Below are 17,148 nucleotides of genomic sequence, written 5' to 3' on the forward strand. Positions count from 1 at the left end.
TCTTTTTACATCTATACTTTGTCCAAAAGACCCTATTTTATTCTGTGCATGTTATGAGTCCCCTGGCTCAGTGCCCAGTCACGATGTCTTTTCTTTGAACTTCAGCCCCAGTTCTCATTTCTGAATCTGAAAGCATTCAAATCCTTTCTCCCCCAATTCCGCACTACTCAGCCACATAGAAAACATCCACCTAATTATTTTGATGAAGTCAGAAGCTGTTATAAAAGGGAATTTTAAAACTGAGCCATGTTTGTGTTCAATGATCATATAGACATTGCTGTAAAAATAATCTTCAGCCACAGAATGTACTACAGACAGCAGTAGGTTGGATTCCTCCAAACATTGAGATGATTATTCTGAAAGTTTAATTTTTTTTTAATCTTACAGTATTTTTTTTATTCTTCAGGCACTTTCTTGTTTAGTTCAGTTTGCTTCTGCAAGGAGGTCTTTATTCAGCAATCCAGAACGTGCCAAATATCTTGGTAATCTGATCAAAGGAGTGAAACAAATACTTGAAAATCCACAGGTATCTTTTTATTTTTCATTTTATTTATTTGAAATGCTAAAACAGCTGTGGATTTGTTTTTCCAGTTATTTGTTAATTTACTGAACCTGTCAAAACCACTTTCAGCCAGATTTCTTGCTTTGATTTTCTATTCAGAACAAAGCAAAACCCCTATGCAAATAAACTTGTCACTCAATTAGCAATAGTGTTTATAAAATTTCTATTAGATTAAGCTGTTAACTTTTTAAAATCTGCTTCTTCAAATTTAGGGTTTATCTGATCCGGGTAGTTACCATGAATTCTGTCGGTTTTTGGCTCGGCTAAAGACAAACTATCAACTAGGAGAGCTAGTAATGGTGAAAGATTACCCAGAAGTCATCCAACTTATAGCAAATTTTACTATTACTAGCTTACAGGTAAGAATGTATACAGAAGTGTTCTCTCTTCTTCAACTCTTGAATGACAAAGAGGGCTGATCCTGGTTCTCTGTGTTGGTGTATTTTGAGGAGGTGGTGAGGCTTGTCTTTATGTAAAAATATATTTTGTCAGTGATGTAACTCCGATTTCTAAATTCTCTAGAACTGGTTCCCACTTTTACTATGAAGTTTTATAATGGGAGCAGATTTAAAGAAGAAAATGACAACTGAAGTAGGAGATAGATGGATGTTAATCCCCCAGCCTTAGTCTTCACCCTCAAAAAAAAAAAAAAAATCCAGCAAACTAAACCCTTTATCCAACCCTAAAATACTTACACCCGTGCTCCCATGTAAACTTCAAAGTGCCTACACTGACTAGGTTATTGAATTCTGCTTTTCTGCATATGTATATATGTGTACACACACACACAGAGTTGCCTATATGCTGAGCTGCTGAGTGCAAAGTTCCTGTCTGAGCTGGATTCAGAAGCTACGTGGAATAATGTCCAAATTTTTGAGGGACGCACATCTGTATGAGAATGACACCTATCACAGGATCAAGATTCTCACAGTGTTAAAAATTCTACAGATTTATTTTTGAAACACACCAAGATAAAGGCGTGCACACTGTTTGAGTAATACTACAATTGTTATTTTAGCATTTCCTCCAGAGGCTTTCTCTGGTATTCAGAATAACAGCTGAAGATAGTGACCTTTAGGAGAAGATTTTGACCTTTGAATTCCTGAGTTGCCAATGGCAGCTCCATAGGCTTGTAAGAGAAAAGAAAGTTGAGATGCATTTCTGTTCTTTCCATTTCCTGTTAGGTGGCTCTAGACAGTTTCCCACTCCACATTTAGGATTTTTGAATGGCACTTTTATAGCACTGAAATCTCACCATGCACTGTTGTTATGGTTTAACCCCAGCTGGCGACTGAGCACCAGACAACTGCTCGCTTGCTCCTCCTCCCCCCATGGGATGGAGGAGAGAATTGGAGGAGTAAAAGTGAGAAAACTTGTGGGTTGAGATAAGAACAGTTTAATAATTGAAATAAAATAGTAGTAATAATAATAGAATATACAAAGCAAGTGATGTACAATGCAGTTGCTCACCACCAGCTGACCAATGCCCAGCCAGTCCCCGAGCAGCGATTGCTGCCCCCCAGCCAGCTTTCCCCTAGTTTATTTACTGAGCATGATGTTATATGGTATGGAATATCTCTTTGGCCAGTTTGGGTCAGCTGTCCTGGTTGTGCCCCCTCCCAGCTTCTTGTGCATCTCTAGCCTTCTTATTTGGTAGAGCATGAGAAGCTGAAAAGTCCTTGACTTAGTGTAAGCACTACTTAGCAACAACTAAAACATCAGTGTGTTACCAACATTTTCTCCTACTAAATTCAAAACACAGCACTATACCAGCTACTAAGAAGAAAATTAACTATCCCAGCTGAAACCAGGACAACTGTGTAAGAATCTAGGCCAAACTGAGTTTCGAATCATGGCTTTCACTTGAAGGAGGCGAGAGTGCCTACAAGTAGTTCTGGATCTACTCTATAACATGTGCCATAGTATGTCTCAGTTCTCACTGGGTCCTTCAATAGTTATGTGAATGAATAAGACTACTTAAGATAAAAGCATCATGTTTCGCAACTAAAATTTCACACTGGGATGCTTTAACGGAAGTATGTTTTGTTTTCTTATAGCACTGGGAGTTTGCTCCAAATAGTGTTCATTATTTGCTAACTCTGTGGCAAAGAATGGTAGCATCTGTACCTTTTGTGAAAACGGCAGAACCCCACCTCTTAGATACATATGCACCTGAGATAACAAAAGCTTATATTACTTCTAGACTGGAATGTGTTCCTGTAGTTATAAGGTAAACTTGTAATTGCAACTTTAAAACTGTGATACAGAATGTTTAATTTTCTGATTTGTTGGCATATTCTATTTTAGTTACGTTTAAAATCGAAGTACACTGATTCTGATTACCATGGTGATTTCTTTAGATTGTCTTAATTGGCTGATATAATTTTACTCCTTTTGCTTATTAAATCCAGACCAAAATCAAATGTAAATTCTAGTTGTTTTTCCATTCATGTGCCTTTATGTTTTGAAAAAAGCCTATTCTCCCCCCTTGCCCCCCACCTTTTTTTTAAGACTATCTAAATAAACTGTATTGTTCAGCTGTGACATGTTTTCTTGATGAGTCACTTTCTAGGGCCATGGAGGGTAGAGTAATGGGGGAAAGCAGAATGAACCCTACACACAAGAAAGGGTGAGACCAAATAGAACAAGCTAGAGATTGGCAAGATAAACTGGCCATTTTAAAATTTCTTAGTTCAAATCTTCTTTTTAATAGTTTAAGTAAATGACCTTATAGTGCACACTATAATTTAGCAAATAAGAAAAAAGTGTTTAGACTGCTGAAAGGATTTAATTTTCTCCAAGGGCTTTTATAAATTCCTGCTGGTAGGCTCTCCTGTCAGACTACAGGACTGCAGAACAAGCCACATCTGCTTTTCCTGTTGAATTTTACATTACTGAGATGATGTAATTTGTTCAGTTTGTGTGAGGAAGTGCATTCAACTTCACCTTTGTTGTCCTTACGTCTCAGTTTAGACAAAATCTCATGTATACAGATTTTGTAATCTGTCATCTTACTGTTTAGTGACGAAGCTGTAGTTGGTGTTATTTGCCTTTTGTTATCACCAGAGGTATGTTAAACACTGACTTCCTAATGGTTCAAAATCATGAACTTCTCTATCATTGTCTCAGGAACAAGAATTAATAGGGAATTTAACAGGGAATTAACAGGGAAGGAGAAGCAGCTGATGGCAGGTGCAGTCAGTTTTCCTGAGCCTTCTCTCAACCAGCCTATACTTCTTTTGGCATTTTTAAGTTGTCTTCTCTATTCAGCTTTTCTGTAGTGGAATCTCAGGGTTGAAACTTCATGCCTCAGCTTTCTTCTCTACTGGGTGGTACGTTGCATATCAGCATCCAGACTTGAAGCACTCAGCAGGGCTGAGCTTCTGGGTCAAACCATCTGGCATGACCAGCTCCATTGAAATGTGCTGTTGTCTCTTCATCAGCATCACCATCAGCACTGAAAATTCAGTTTGTTTGGCATGGATGAGAGATGCTTCTGGATGTCCTTTTTACGTTGTGGAGGAGTAAGCTTTCTAATCTGTGAAAAAAGCCAACGGGGAAAAGATGAGGAAAGTACTGATCTTCTCTTCTACCAGTGTGTATCATTCTTAAGACAGTTTTGGTAATACTGTTGGCATATATCCATTCCTAGCTCTACGTGATCTGTATACCACTGTGGTATTGTCTTATTCTCTTATGTGATGAAGATCCTCAGTTGTGGCACTTCTGTAGACAGCAATATCAAATGTAGACTTTCATATCAAACATCCAGACCATTCTTGAGAAACGTGGGATGTCTGGGTGCTGATTTCATAAGACTTCTTCCATTTGCTCCAAGGAGATTAAATGATACCTTTGCAAAGAAATCCTGTTTTCTGGAATGACCATTTTTCTTACAAACTAGTATAGTCAATAACATCACATTCAGGAGCCATCCAGCTGGTCCTTCAGATAGGGAAAGAAGTTGCTTGGAACAAGGGAAGGAAAGTCACTTCTGCCATTTTGGGGGGTTTGAATAGCTATTCTCCCTTTTGAGTAAGGGTGAGTGAGGAACTAATGATTCTTCTACAAAGGGTCTACAAGAGGATGCTTTTCTACAAACTAGGAGAACTTTTTTTCAAATACTTGTAAATACCTGAGAAGAGGTCTGTTTCAGCCCATCTTGAACATCAGCATTTGCAGCTGCTGTATGTCTTTCATACAAGTTTGGATGTTAGCACTGCTAGCTTTGTTAGCTTTTTGGATGTTATCTTTATCTGTAGATTGATTGTTGCCTGTGCAACAAAAGGGGTAACCTTCTGATGAATAAACCTTTCCTACTGTGATTTGTGCAGTGAGTATAGTTACACTTAATGGCAAGAGCTATTGGTCTCTTTGTTGTAGGCATTCCATAGGGTCGCAGCGTGTTTACAGCAGAGTAAAATAAAGATTTATAAAGCAATTGCATGGAATTTTACTGAAGCTTGTTTCTTGGCTTTGGTATCATGGTCTTGTGCTTAATTTGATGAATATGCAAAATGCATTTCTACTAAGTATTCCATTCTTTCCTCCCATCATCCTCTGAGAAGGATGCTGCTTGTTAATATTCTGTTCAGGCACGGTGGTCCTTAGCTCTTCAGATTTACCTTTCTGTGTTCATACTGCCAACCTCATCTACTTTCTTCTTTGCTTTTTAAAATATGTGTTAAGAGAAAGGCACAAATAGAATACTGTTCTGTGTTTGTGTGGATGTGTATGGGTATGTATGTAAATAAAATGAGATCTTATGTCTGTCTGTTGTATTCACCATCTGCTAAGGCTTTTACAGTTCAGCAGTTCAGTGACAGTGGTTCAAGATCTGGATGGGAAAACAGCAACAGCTTTTAAGCAATAGTGGCTAAGTAGTTACTTTTTATCTCTATTCCAGAGATGGCTTGGAAGATCCACTGGATGATACAGCTACAGTTTTCCAACAGCTGGAGCAACTGTGCACAGTTAGCAGGTGTGAATATGAAAAGACCTGTACACTTCTTGTACAGTTATTTGACCAAAATGCACAAAACTACCAAAAACTTTTGCACTCTTCTAGTAGGAATCCATTAGAAATCACAGTCCAGGAAGGTTAGTATTTAATTTAATTTTTAAACTGTGTTTTATGTGCCAACAACTGTACACTTGCATATGAAAAAACCCGATGATCTTATTGCAGATATACCTCGACCTTTCCTCAAACTAGGAATTAATGATCCAAGTCACCTTGCATCACGTTTTCACTCGTCTTTGTATTAAATAGGATACATTGGCAGTTGATGTGTTTGTTTTAACATCTTGTTACATGTTTATATAGGCATGAGAGCTGTAAAAACATTTAATTTCTGAAAATCAGCGTTTTAGTGCCTCAGGTGCCCTCATGGGAACCAGCTGCAACTTGATAAACGTTTTTGAAAATGAAGATGTTAACTCAAGTTCTTTTTGCATTTATCTGCCTGTAAAAATCAATGTAACATTAAAAACCTTAATTTATTTTATACAGCTTTGTTAAGATGAATTACCTAATTTTCAAGAAACTCAAGTTATTTATTGTAGTGTAAGTTGTAAAAATAATAAGTTGGTTTTTTTCTTTTTCATATACTTATTTTGGTCCTCTCTGTCTCACTTAAATTGGCTTTATAACTACTGGCTCTTAACATAGTTATCTTATGGCTGTTGCATCTTTAAATGGATAAATGGTGGTGTTTGGAAAAGGTGAGACAGGTTACTGCATAATACAGAGGTTTCTTTGCATGCTATTAAATGTTTGTGGTTTATTTCACTGTTCTTCTGTTGACAGTTTAAATATGCTAATTTTCTTCTGTGTAGGAGCCATTTTTTCACTAATTTATGTAAGACCTCCTATTTATCTTTTTTATCAGTTACACTTGCTTCCATGCACCTATCAAGATTTATTTGGGAGAACTTTCATTAATGAGCTGATTTCATTGACCAGCTGCAGTCTGAATTTATGCACCATTCCCCAGTCATGGGGGGCCAAAGGGAAACAATCAGCTGGAGCCTTTCAGTGTCAGTGCTCTGGGGATTGTCATTATGCATTAGAAAACATTCGATGCAGTTTAAATATTGTATTTCTTTTTTGCAAAGAAGCTCATATTGAACAATAACTGTTATATCCCCTAGATATACATAGTTAAATTTAGATGTTTAATGGCTTTTAATGTTAGAAAATAAGTTAATGTAATATTAAGATCTCATTTTATTATACTGTCTTGCTCTCTGTATCAATAGTGATGCAGTCATGGTTTACTAAAACAATAATCCCCAAGAAGTGGGTCATTAACAGTAGTTAATGATTACTTGTGATCTATGGTAATGACTGATTTCTTTGGGATTATTGCTGTTATAAACCATAATTACAGATTATTACAGCAATAATTATTTTCTAAAAGAAAAGATGTTGTTTGCCTCAGTAATTGCAAAAGCAAATGCACTGAAAATTTTAAATAGTGAAGGTATAAAAGAGGGAAAGGAGTCATACCTATTAATTGGTATAGTGCTAAGAGAAGAGGGCTATCATCAGAAAAATAACTATGCACTTAAAAATGAGCTACTGCAATTTGTAAAAAGGAAGACAGGTTTTTTACTTTAAAAAAGATTATTGGCCAAAGTGGTAACTCTGTTCTTTGAACCAACTAGCACCACTTCACAGTTGCTTTTTGATACCATCTTCAAATGGCCATTCTTTAATAGCTGTTAAAGCTAAATTAATTTGAGCAATGTCTGTTCCTCTAGACACTTCAGCCTCTTGGTGTTTGCTAATCGTGGTGCAACCTCTTAGTGTCCTAAATTAACAGCTGTTTGTACTGCAATGTGTAGTGTGTCTGATGGAGTTTTCCTTGGAAGCGTCGTGTTTGTGAAGAAGCACAGGTCTTGAAACAGGGAAATATGTTGGTTGTAGGACAGCTAATACCATCCTTCCAGTTTATTAGGAATGGAACAGGAACAATATGAGAAGATTATTTGGAAGTCTTCCACATGTATCTTGTCTTGTCTCAAAAGTCAACACTTGTTCCCTGTCATGAAGTGTTTTCTGTTACAGATCTAAGACTGTATTACATATTTGTGTGGGTTTTTTTTTAAATAAGATTGAGATTTAAGACAAACCTGAATGCTTTCCTGTACTTGTATTGAAATCATCTGCCTGTTATTCCATACTCTGCATTATCTTTTCATGTATATTTGATCTCAACATCTTTTTTATGTATAGAACACACTGTACTATATACCTCTGACTGAAACAGAATTACTTATGATGTGTAGCCACCAGATTCAGGCCATAAGCATACTGGAACACCTCAGAACTATTAATCATTCCTGGTTGAAGGAGCTTAGGGTAGAGCATTCAGTGCTATCTCAGTTCTGGGTTTTTCAAAATACAACAATGCAAAACATGAGGGAAATTAAGTGAAGTTTAATGTTATGTAAATGAAGACTAGTTTATCAGAGATTTGAAACAAACATGAAATAAAACCTCAGGACTTTTGGTAGATACTGTGCCTGTCCTGATATCCACGTAGAAATATCCAAAATAAAATAATTGTTTTACAGTCATAACATGACCTCATTTGTTTATCTGTAGTTTATCCTTTATGTTAAACTTCAAAATGTGTTCGGAAGACACTATATTCATGAGGGTATTGTATTCAGTCTTGTAAGTTATGCTGTCATCACTTGGTAAAATCCTAGTAATGAGGGCAAGACATCTTCTAGTTGTCTCTTCCAAGTTGTCTTTGCTGTGTTGTTATTTTCAAACAATTAATCTTAATTTATTACAAAGTATATTTTGCCAAATGAAGATGGAGTCTAAAAATAGCTTTACTGTTCTGTAGTCTCAGTGCATTTCAGTTGAGGAAGAAACCTTTAGTGGTATCCTGAAGTTTTAACAGGTCACTATGTTACTTTGCTATTGAGGTCTTAGTTTTGATCTTAACTTTAGGGAAAAATACTGCATCTTTCCTAAGAGAGGATACCATTAGTTACTGGATTCACAGCATAAAAAGCTGCAGTAGGAATCTGCATGGCTTGAGTAGGTACCAGTAGGTCAAATTTAAAGATATTCCACCTTCATGTCCAGAGAGATTAAAATAATCCAGGTTTGGCAACATGGCAATGATTTTCCAGCAGAGAGAGGCCAAAAGAATTCCCCTGAGTTCAGTATTTGTAAACTTAAGAGTTTCATATTTGTAAAGCAGGATTTCAGTATTTGAAAGTATGTACAAAATACACTACATACACAAACTCAAAGCGATATTTATGGAATCTTAGCTTTACAGAAATTATGATCCTTATGTTGTACTTTACTTGATAAGGACTTTGCCAGTGGATCCTATAAGTGCTTTAGTGGAAACTGACAGCTAAATAATCTGGAAGATCGGAAGGCATGACAGCATGGCTTGAAACGGATGAGCTCTGTCTTTCAAACCCTTTTAGAAAGCAGTCCACAGAGGCTTTCAAAACTGTGTGGTAGTTCACAAACTCTTTTCTTGAAGAATATGTCTGACTGATGACACAAATATTTTCTTATGTGCAAGCCACTTTAGGTAGTAGTTTAATATTACAAAGAATTCTTCATTTGAAATAAAACTAAGAAACAAGTTGATTTTAGTGACTCTCAATTACTTTTAATGCTATGATAAGTGGATGTAACAGCTTTACTGTAGATAAAATTGTTCCATGCCTTGAAGTAACTTGTGGCAGGCAAGTGAGGATGCTAGATTAATTGTCTATCTAATTTTACCAGGCTGAGTTTGCTTAAGTTGTATTTTAAATTAATTCTTTTGTTAAAAGGCTTGTTCTACTTTATCTGTTAGTTCTGATTGGAATTTTTTGTTAGTTGATTTGTCTGGGTAGTTTTAAAATCTGGTAAAGGGAGAAACCTAACCATTCTCTTGACAGTGTTCCACAGTCTGATACTGTATAGAACTGCTGATACATTATGGAAGTGTATTGCACTAGTATAATGGTTTATAACTGTTAACCGTTCTTATTTCTTTTTAATGTTAGGACGTCTGGCATGGCTTGTCTATTTTGTGGGTACTTTTGTGGGAGGACGGTTAACATATACTAGTACTGATGAACATGATGCCATGGATGGAGAATTATCCTGTCGGTAAGTATTGCTTGTTTTGTATTCTTTATTTTGATTTTTTTTAATGACATTTAGTATTAGCAGATATTTTGAATTTCAATGCCTCAATTTTCGTCCAGTTCTTGGATGGTGGGTGCTGAAAGACTGTATTGACTTTCTGTGGATTAAGACCATTCCACTGGCTTTGATCTTTCCCGATTCATCATACTAGGCAGTGAAGGAGTCATTAAGGCTATCTTTTCAAAACTGTGTGCCAGAGGAAGAGAAAGAGCAAATATGTCTCTTACTATAAGCAGTGTTTAGATATGCCTGTGTAGCTACCTGTTTTCGTTTGTGCGTTCTACTTGAATACAAGTGGTAATTTTTTTAGTTGTGAGTTATGGCTATTATTTTCTGCACTACTTCCTTTGCATTAATTACTGCGGGTGAAGAAGTGCAGAGGAACTGCTGGTCAACTGTTGAAAATTTAGACTTATTTTTAGACTAGAGCTTGGAATAAAAAAGAAGGCTCTGGATTTAAAAATGTGCGTGCTAGAGTTCTTTCTGCAAGTTTTAGGGCAAGGGATGAGCTTGGGATTATTGTGAATGACATGTATTCCTTGTGGCAAACACTTCCTTAATCCTTGTTTTCACCCACAAGTATGTTAAAAAAGGTGTGCATATTTGATCCTGTTACTTATATCCACTAGCTAACACATGAAAAAGGGCATACCACTTAGAATTGGGTAAAACGCTTTAAATTTTCTCCTTCGTTTCTTGCCTTCCTAATCTACCCTGGGGCTCTGTGGTGTTAGCAATCTTCCACTAATTTTTTATTAAAAGTGAGAGGTTTTAATATACAGGCTTACAGATGAAGTAGCTACTGACTTGTAATCCAGTGACTATATATTTCAGAACTGGCAAAAGGTGAGAATAATTTTTTGAATTGCTAGGGAATTAGGATTTCAAGGAGTAGATAGCAGAAGAACACGGCAAATTAAATAAAGGAATATTACTTTTTAAAAAAAAAACAAAACAAAACAAAACACCTATTAACTTTCCTTAGCTGACATAGGCTGAAATTGATTCTTTGAAGTCAGTCCTGGTAATATGAAGATGTATACCAGGTAAGGATTTTGGTCAGAAAATACACGTTTGTTCAGATGTTTTAGGAGAGACAGAAGTGGGAAGAAGTGGGGCAGACAGTGCATTGTATACTGGATATGTAAACTTATTTCCAAGTACAATAGTTTCAATTTCCAGGGAACTTGAACAGCTCTTATCTTGCACTTGCAATTTGAGACGCATGCATCTCAAATTTATTTCTTTCATCATGGAATTGATGCTCTAAGAAAGAGAAAAACATTTTACAAACTCGCCCCAGTATAACATGATAACAATATAACAATGAGAAAATTTCAAGTGACAAAGTAATTAGAAGAGCATTATGTTTATGTTTATTAGTGATCAATTAGCATAATTAGCATCAAAACAAAACAAAATCCTAGAAGAAATGTAGGCAAACAAAAAATGATTGATGGGTAAAGAAACACCGTGACAATATCATTTAATTTGAGAATTCTTCCTGAAATTTTTTTTTTTTTCTGTCATTAAGAGTTTTTCAGCTGATATCTTTGATGGATGCCCAATTACCACAGTCCAGTAATGAGAAAGTAGAACTGGCAATTTTGTGGTTCTTGGATCAGTTCCGTAAAACATATGTGGGAGACCAGCTTCAGCACACCTCAAAGGTAAATATTTGCTGTAAACCACAACATTTGAAATGAAAAAGCCCGTGCAGAAATTGACCTGCCAATATATCTTACACATAAAAGCTCTTGAGCTTAGCTGGTGGCTGATTGGCTAGATGGAGAGATAGGTGGATAGATAGATAGGTAACTTATTAATGTGTTGTTCATCTGAGCAGGCTTCCTACCATGTATGCTTTTGAGTTTTGGTATGCAAGGAGTTAATATTTTAACAGCTATGTTCATTAAACAATTTTAGGTTACTTTGCATTTCAATTTTTTATTTCAAACATTTAGCTGTGTTCTGCTATATTGTGTTATATTTCACAGCTGGGTACACAAGATTTATTCTTTTAATAGTTCTGTTCTTTTGACAGTTACTCATTTATGTGGTTTCCACTGTATTTCTCGCATTACTTGGCTTTTCTGCATTTTAAATAGGGAAGACGGAAAAGTAAGATGCATTTTTGAAGAAGCAGCAGTTAATTCACCTTAACTGTAGGGGACAGTCATAATATAGATGTTATAAAGAGAATGTCGGTAAGATGAGATCAATTGATCTTGAGAAAGACTGAAAGAATTCTGTTGGAGCCCCAAGCAAATCTTTAGCAAAAATTGTGACAGTGACTGAGATTTGGTTTTACTTGTATAGTATTCTATCCTTGCTTTCTGGTGAATGGTCCCAATCTCAAGAATTCTTTTATCCCTTCAGGTTTGAACTGTACTTCAACTTTATTGAATGGTTCCTCACTTAATATTAAAGATAAAGTTTTACACTATACTGAATTACTTTTTCATGGAAGCAATGTGTTCCTTTCAGTTGTCAAAGCTGATTTGTTATTTTTGAATATGGTGCACTGCTCTAATGCGAAGTAACAGAAGGTACACAGCAAAAATGTACTCATGCTCCTGGTATTTTGATTAGCAAAACTCCTGTTGATGGCAATTCAAAGGCAACATGGCTGTACAGTAGTTGTAATTCCTGGATTATTTTTTCTTTCTATCTGATTTTGAGGGTTTTGATTTCACCTTATACTCTGACTGATTAAGGTGTAACTGTGGGGAGAAACACTATCAATGTATAATATGCTATAACAGATTGTTATAGGAGATTGTGTACCCAAGCTTTTTATGTCCATCCTTATAAAAAGCTAGAAGCAGCATTTGTATGTGGGTGAGGCAGCAGAAAAAAAAAAACCTGAAGTGCATTATTTATACTTAATCACCTGGAGCTTCATTGTCAGTAGAAAAAAAAAAAAAAAGGTAAAACTTGAACGTTTGCCAACTACACCAGAATTCAATGCATATGAATTTATCCAGCTCAGCAATGTGTTCTGAATAACCATAAGACTGCTTCTGTGATTGCATTGTGTGTGGAAGGTTAAATGGTTAATTATTGAGTAAAATGCTGGCTAATGTTTCCATTTGATTCATTGAAGAGCACTTTGAAAGGAAAGAATTAACTTTTACCAAAAGGACATGGGGGAAACCTGTAGGATGAATTTAAGAAAACAGTTTTGTGTTGTTTTTGTTTTATTGTTTTGGTTTTTCCAACCACCCTGATAAGTGGACATGAATCAGACTGGTAATACAGCATGTTCTATATACTGCCTTTGCTTATGACATGTGTCTTGTATGTAACCAAACTGGGAAAGTGGGAATTTTGCAACGCTATCATGGTGCATAACAGTTCAAGGGGGTGTTACTAAATTCTAGCCCCAGTCTAGCAACTCCGTAGTTCACTGCAAATGCATTTTCAAAGTGTGCTGGTTTTTTTATGGTTTGATTACGTTATCTGCCAGTATATTTTAGTTTGCAGTCAAATGACACTTTCCTTTTTGTTTTGTTCTAGTAGGCCTGATACAACAGCCTCTTATTTGCATTGATAGTATCCCATGGTCCATGTTACGTTACTTTACCAGATCTTAAAACAAAAGCTGTGTGTAAAGGCATCTGAGCTCCCAGTTTTGGTGTTGTTTTTTTTTTTTAATTTTTAATAAAACAAAATGAGATGTTTGTATACATTTTACAGTTAAGAGAAAGGCAGAAGGCAGTAAGTGTATGATTCTTCTGTTTTATCCTGCTGTAGCAGCAAGCATAGCAGCAGATGGCATTCTACCCTCACAGTTGTAAATCCTCTGATACTGTGTCTTGCTGGCAGCTATCTACAAATACGCAATAAAAAGGCTCACACTTGGAAGCAGAAAAATCAGACATATATCAAATGACTAAGTTAATACATGTTTCTATAAATATTCAGGATTGCTTGAATTGTTTTATTTACAGAATGGATAATGGAAATTCTGCATGCTTCAGCCATGTGGAAATAATTTTTGAGAATAGTTCTCTATTTGATTGTATGCTTGCATACAGAAAAACAGACAATGGTTAGAGAAGGCTGAATAGTCTAGTGAAATTGTGGAACAAATCTCCTATACAAATATACAAATTTTATTCATTAATTAACTCATATTCTTAAGTATTTGCATGTAATGAAAGCAAACTCATTATAGAAAAAGAAAATTGGCTAAGTAAATTAATGCATTCTTATTAAACAGTCCACTGGGGCTTGCTGTCTAAGGAAGAATAGCAAAACCTTGGAGATCTCTTCCATGACACTGTAATACACTTTTAGTACTATTACATTTCCAATGCAAAAATAATACATCAAGATACTGTCTTTTGGATTAGACAGACCTTTGAATGAATGTATATATTATGTTTCTGTTGAGTATTAGACTAGATTCTCTGGTACTGTACAGCATTACGAATATCTATTTGTCCATCAATACATATTTTGTTTTAATGCTGATATGACTTAGCTTTCATAGAGTCATCTTTTTGTGGCGTATTGCTGATTGGACTGCTGGCAGGGTAGTAGAAAATAAGTTGGCTGGAAAAGCACTGTGCTGTGCTTTACTGAAATTGTAATCTCAGCTTCTATCTGTGGTAGCTCTGACATTGCTGTAGTATGCCACTATTAGCCACTGCTGTAAGTAGTGTAATATTGCATTGAAATCTGATTCCTGACATCAAACACGTTATGTATTAGAAAAAACATTGCTGTTTTGAATGAGACTTTTCCTTTGCAATATTCTTAACATATCAACAAATATACAATTATTTATTTATATTTGCATGTGACACTAGATTGGGAGGAAGTGTGATCGCAAAGGACAGAATTTAAATTCAGAAAGATCCTCATAAGCTGGAGAAATAACCTGAAAGTTTAAAATGCTGCAGAAACACCATGCTTAGGAATGAAAATTCCTGCTTACAGCTACCACTGGGAAATCTTTGACCAGGCAGCATTATTTCGGAAAATACTGTGGAGATGAGTGACATCTTTGTGGATGTAGTAGTAGGAATATTTTGTCAGCTGCTGGAATTTGTTATTCAGTTCTGAATATTTGGTTCTGGCTGGGCTTCAGCTGGACTAATATGTCCAATTTTGGGCACCACACTTTTGAGAAAACTGTAGACAAACGGGAGAGTACAACAGCACAAGTAAGATGCAGAAGATACTGCTTTGGTTTAGTTTAGCAAGTAGAGTATTGGGGTGGGACAAAAATCAAGGATGTCGAGTTGTTTTAGAAAAGCTGGTGATCAGATGTTTTCAGTGTCCTTCAAGGGAAAGGCAGGATGTAATTGGCTTAGTTTCTAGCAAGGAAGACTTAGGGAAAGCTTTTTAACTATGCCAGTTAACGGAGTACTGGTGCATGCTACCCAAGATGCTATGGGGCTTTTCTGTCCAGGTAATTCTTTCTTCCATAAAGTACAGAATAAACCGGAAGTCCTGCCGGTCTAATCTCATACTCCCTAATAAGACTATTATAAATGGTCATGGTTGTTTGCTATTGGCTTAGCCAGTGAAAAGCATTCTTAGGGGGGAAATGAGCCCTCCTATTCGTATTGTGTGTTACGTCGATCAACCACCAATAAAGAATTTTTCTGTTACTTCAGGATTTTATTTTAGCCTGGCATGTTTCAAGTAACTCCTTACAGCCATTTTAAAAGGAAAAAGAGTATAAGTACTAAGAGTGAGAGGAATTACAGTGTCTTTGAACATGGAGAGTTGGTAGAGAAGACTCACTCCTTTTCCAGCTGAAAACATGAGTTCACTCCACATTTATCCATGCTAAGGAAGATCTCTTCTTAGTGATCCAGCCACAGGTTGGACTTTCACTGGATAGACTGCAGTTTAGAGAGACTATCTGGTGACATCTCTCCTAAGTGGCGTAACTTCCCATGGCAAGTGCAAAAAATAAGTTGGGGGTGCTAAGAATGCATTTTAGCTGCCTTTTTATTGTGGGTTAGAGCAGAGTTGTCACTCAATGGGCAGGTGCTTCATGAGTTACATGCAAGTTTTTACCTTGCTGTGGCAGGTAGACTGGATCTTGAGGTCTGCTCCTTGCACTTGAATGCTGCTTGTGTTGTTGCAGAGTGTATTTGTTAATGCAGATAATACAGTTCAACATTTTTGCACTTGGGACGCTAATTCAGGCTAAACAAGGATAAAAAGGCAAGCCTTGTTAGCCAGGACCTTTTCCTGCTTCCAGACACATCAGAGATTTGTCCTTGGAGGGGAAAAAAAGCAACAGGAGGGGCTCGTAGCCTTCCCTAGAGTGGTTCAAACAGCATCTATTCCAAACTCCCCTCTGGGGAAGAGGCTGGATCAGCAGTTGATGGCATGGGCGGGTGTATTTGGCTCTGTGACTGTCTCTAATTGGTAGTGAGAGATTGCCAAGAGTAAATCAAACTGTAACTTGTTGGATAAGTTTTACCGATTAATGTATCATGGGAAATCCAACTTAGTGAAATTAATTACTAAATTTCTTACATTAATTTAGAATTGCATTTTTAACTTGAAACAAGTTTAACATTAAGGCGTCTTCATAATCTGGAGTCCTGACACTTTTGACACTGTTCAGTTTTTTGTATCTATACAGCTTATAATGATTTTATAAAAAAGATTATTTTGGTTGAAGACTTCTCTTGAGGTACAATTAAGAGTTATTCTAATAGCATGCTCTTGAAAAATGTATGCATACAGAAACAAGGTTCTTTTCATTGTTAGTTCCTTTGCATCTTCAGTTTTTGGGGGGAATGGTTTTAGTTGTTAAATATTTTGTGATTGAAAATAGAAGTATTTAGTGGACAATTACAGTGGTTTTATAGGTGAGAAAGAAATTGCATTAAAAATATTAATGTAATTAATAAGTGTTAAGTAGGGTTTAGAATTAGGGTATAGAACTGTCTTATGTCATTCATTTTTTTGTGGCATTCTAACAGATTAAGGATTTTATCTTAATTTTGCACTTGTCGTTTTTACTTTCTACAGCATGTGGCGCTATTTAGCTAGTGATCCCTTTAGTTTACTATTGCCATTCGTTAAACATAGAGGTCAAAACTAGAACCTATTCACATGTTAGATAAGGGTAGCATGGTGAAAATAACATTAATAATAGCAAGTGTTTGAAACTGAGCTATGCTCTTTAGCAGATTACAGATTATTTCTGGAGTTCTGTTTTCAGCTTTTAGAAGCAGAGCAATTTTTAAGAAATCCCACCCATAATCTTAACCAGAATAGTTATGCTTGCAAGGTTGGTGTTTGTTTTGTATATTAAAAAGAGTTTATTGGTTAAAATGCACTTAGGTAAACTTTTTCCTCCACTGTGAAGCAATTAATCGTTCCCTGTTCTGCTCTTTTTAATCAAACAGTAGCCCTGAATGTGTTT

General features: G+C 36.1%; 1 protein-coding gene across 1 annotated transcript in view; it reads left to right on the forward strand.

Annotated features, from left to right (window-relative positions):
* The window catches only part of RANBP17 (RAN binding protein 17), a 164,354-nt gene that overhangs the window by 15,269 nt on the left and 131,937 nt on the right, over positions 1 to 17,148 (forward strand). Inside the window, exons 9-14 of the mRNA XM_075715220.1 lie at positions 407 to 526; positions 775 to 921; positions 2,620 to 2,792; positions 5,469 to 5,662; positions 9,599 to 9,704; positions 11,278 to 11,413. Coding sequence (XP_075571335.1) covers positions 407 to 526; positions 775 to 921; positions 2,620 to 2,792; positions 5,469 to 5,662; positions 9,599 to 9,704; positions 11,278 to 11,413 — 876 coding nt within the window. The remainder of the gene's footprint in view (positions 1 to 406; positions 527 to 774; positions 922 to 2,619; positions 2,793 to 5,468; positions 5,663 to 9,598; positions 9,705 to 11,277; positions 11,414 to 17,148) is intronic.

This window comes from Pelecanus crispus, chromosome 8 (assembly GCF_030463565.1).
Source record: "Pelecanus crispus isolate bPelCri1 chromosome 8, bPelCri1.pri, whole genome shotgun sequence".
Classification (NCBI taxonomy): domain Eukaryota; kingdom Metazoa; phylum Chordata; class Aves; order Pelecaniformes; family Pelecanidae; genus Pelecanus; species Pelecanus crispus.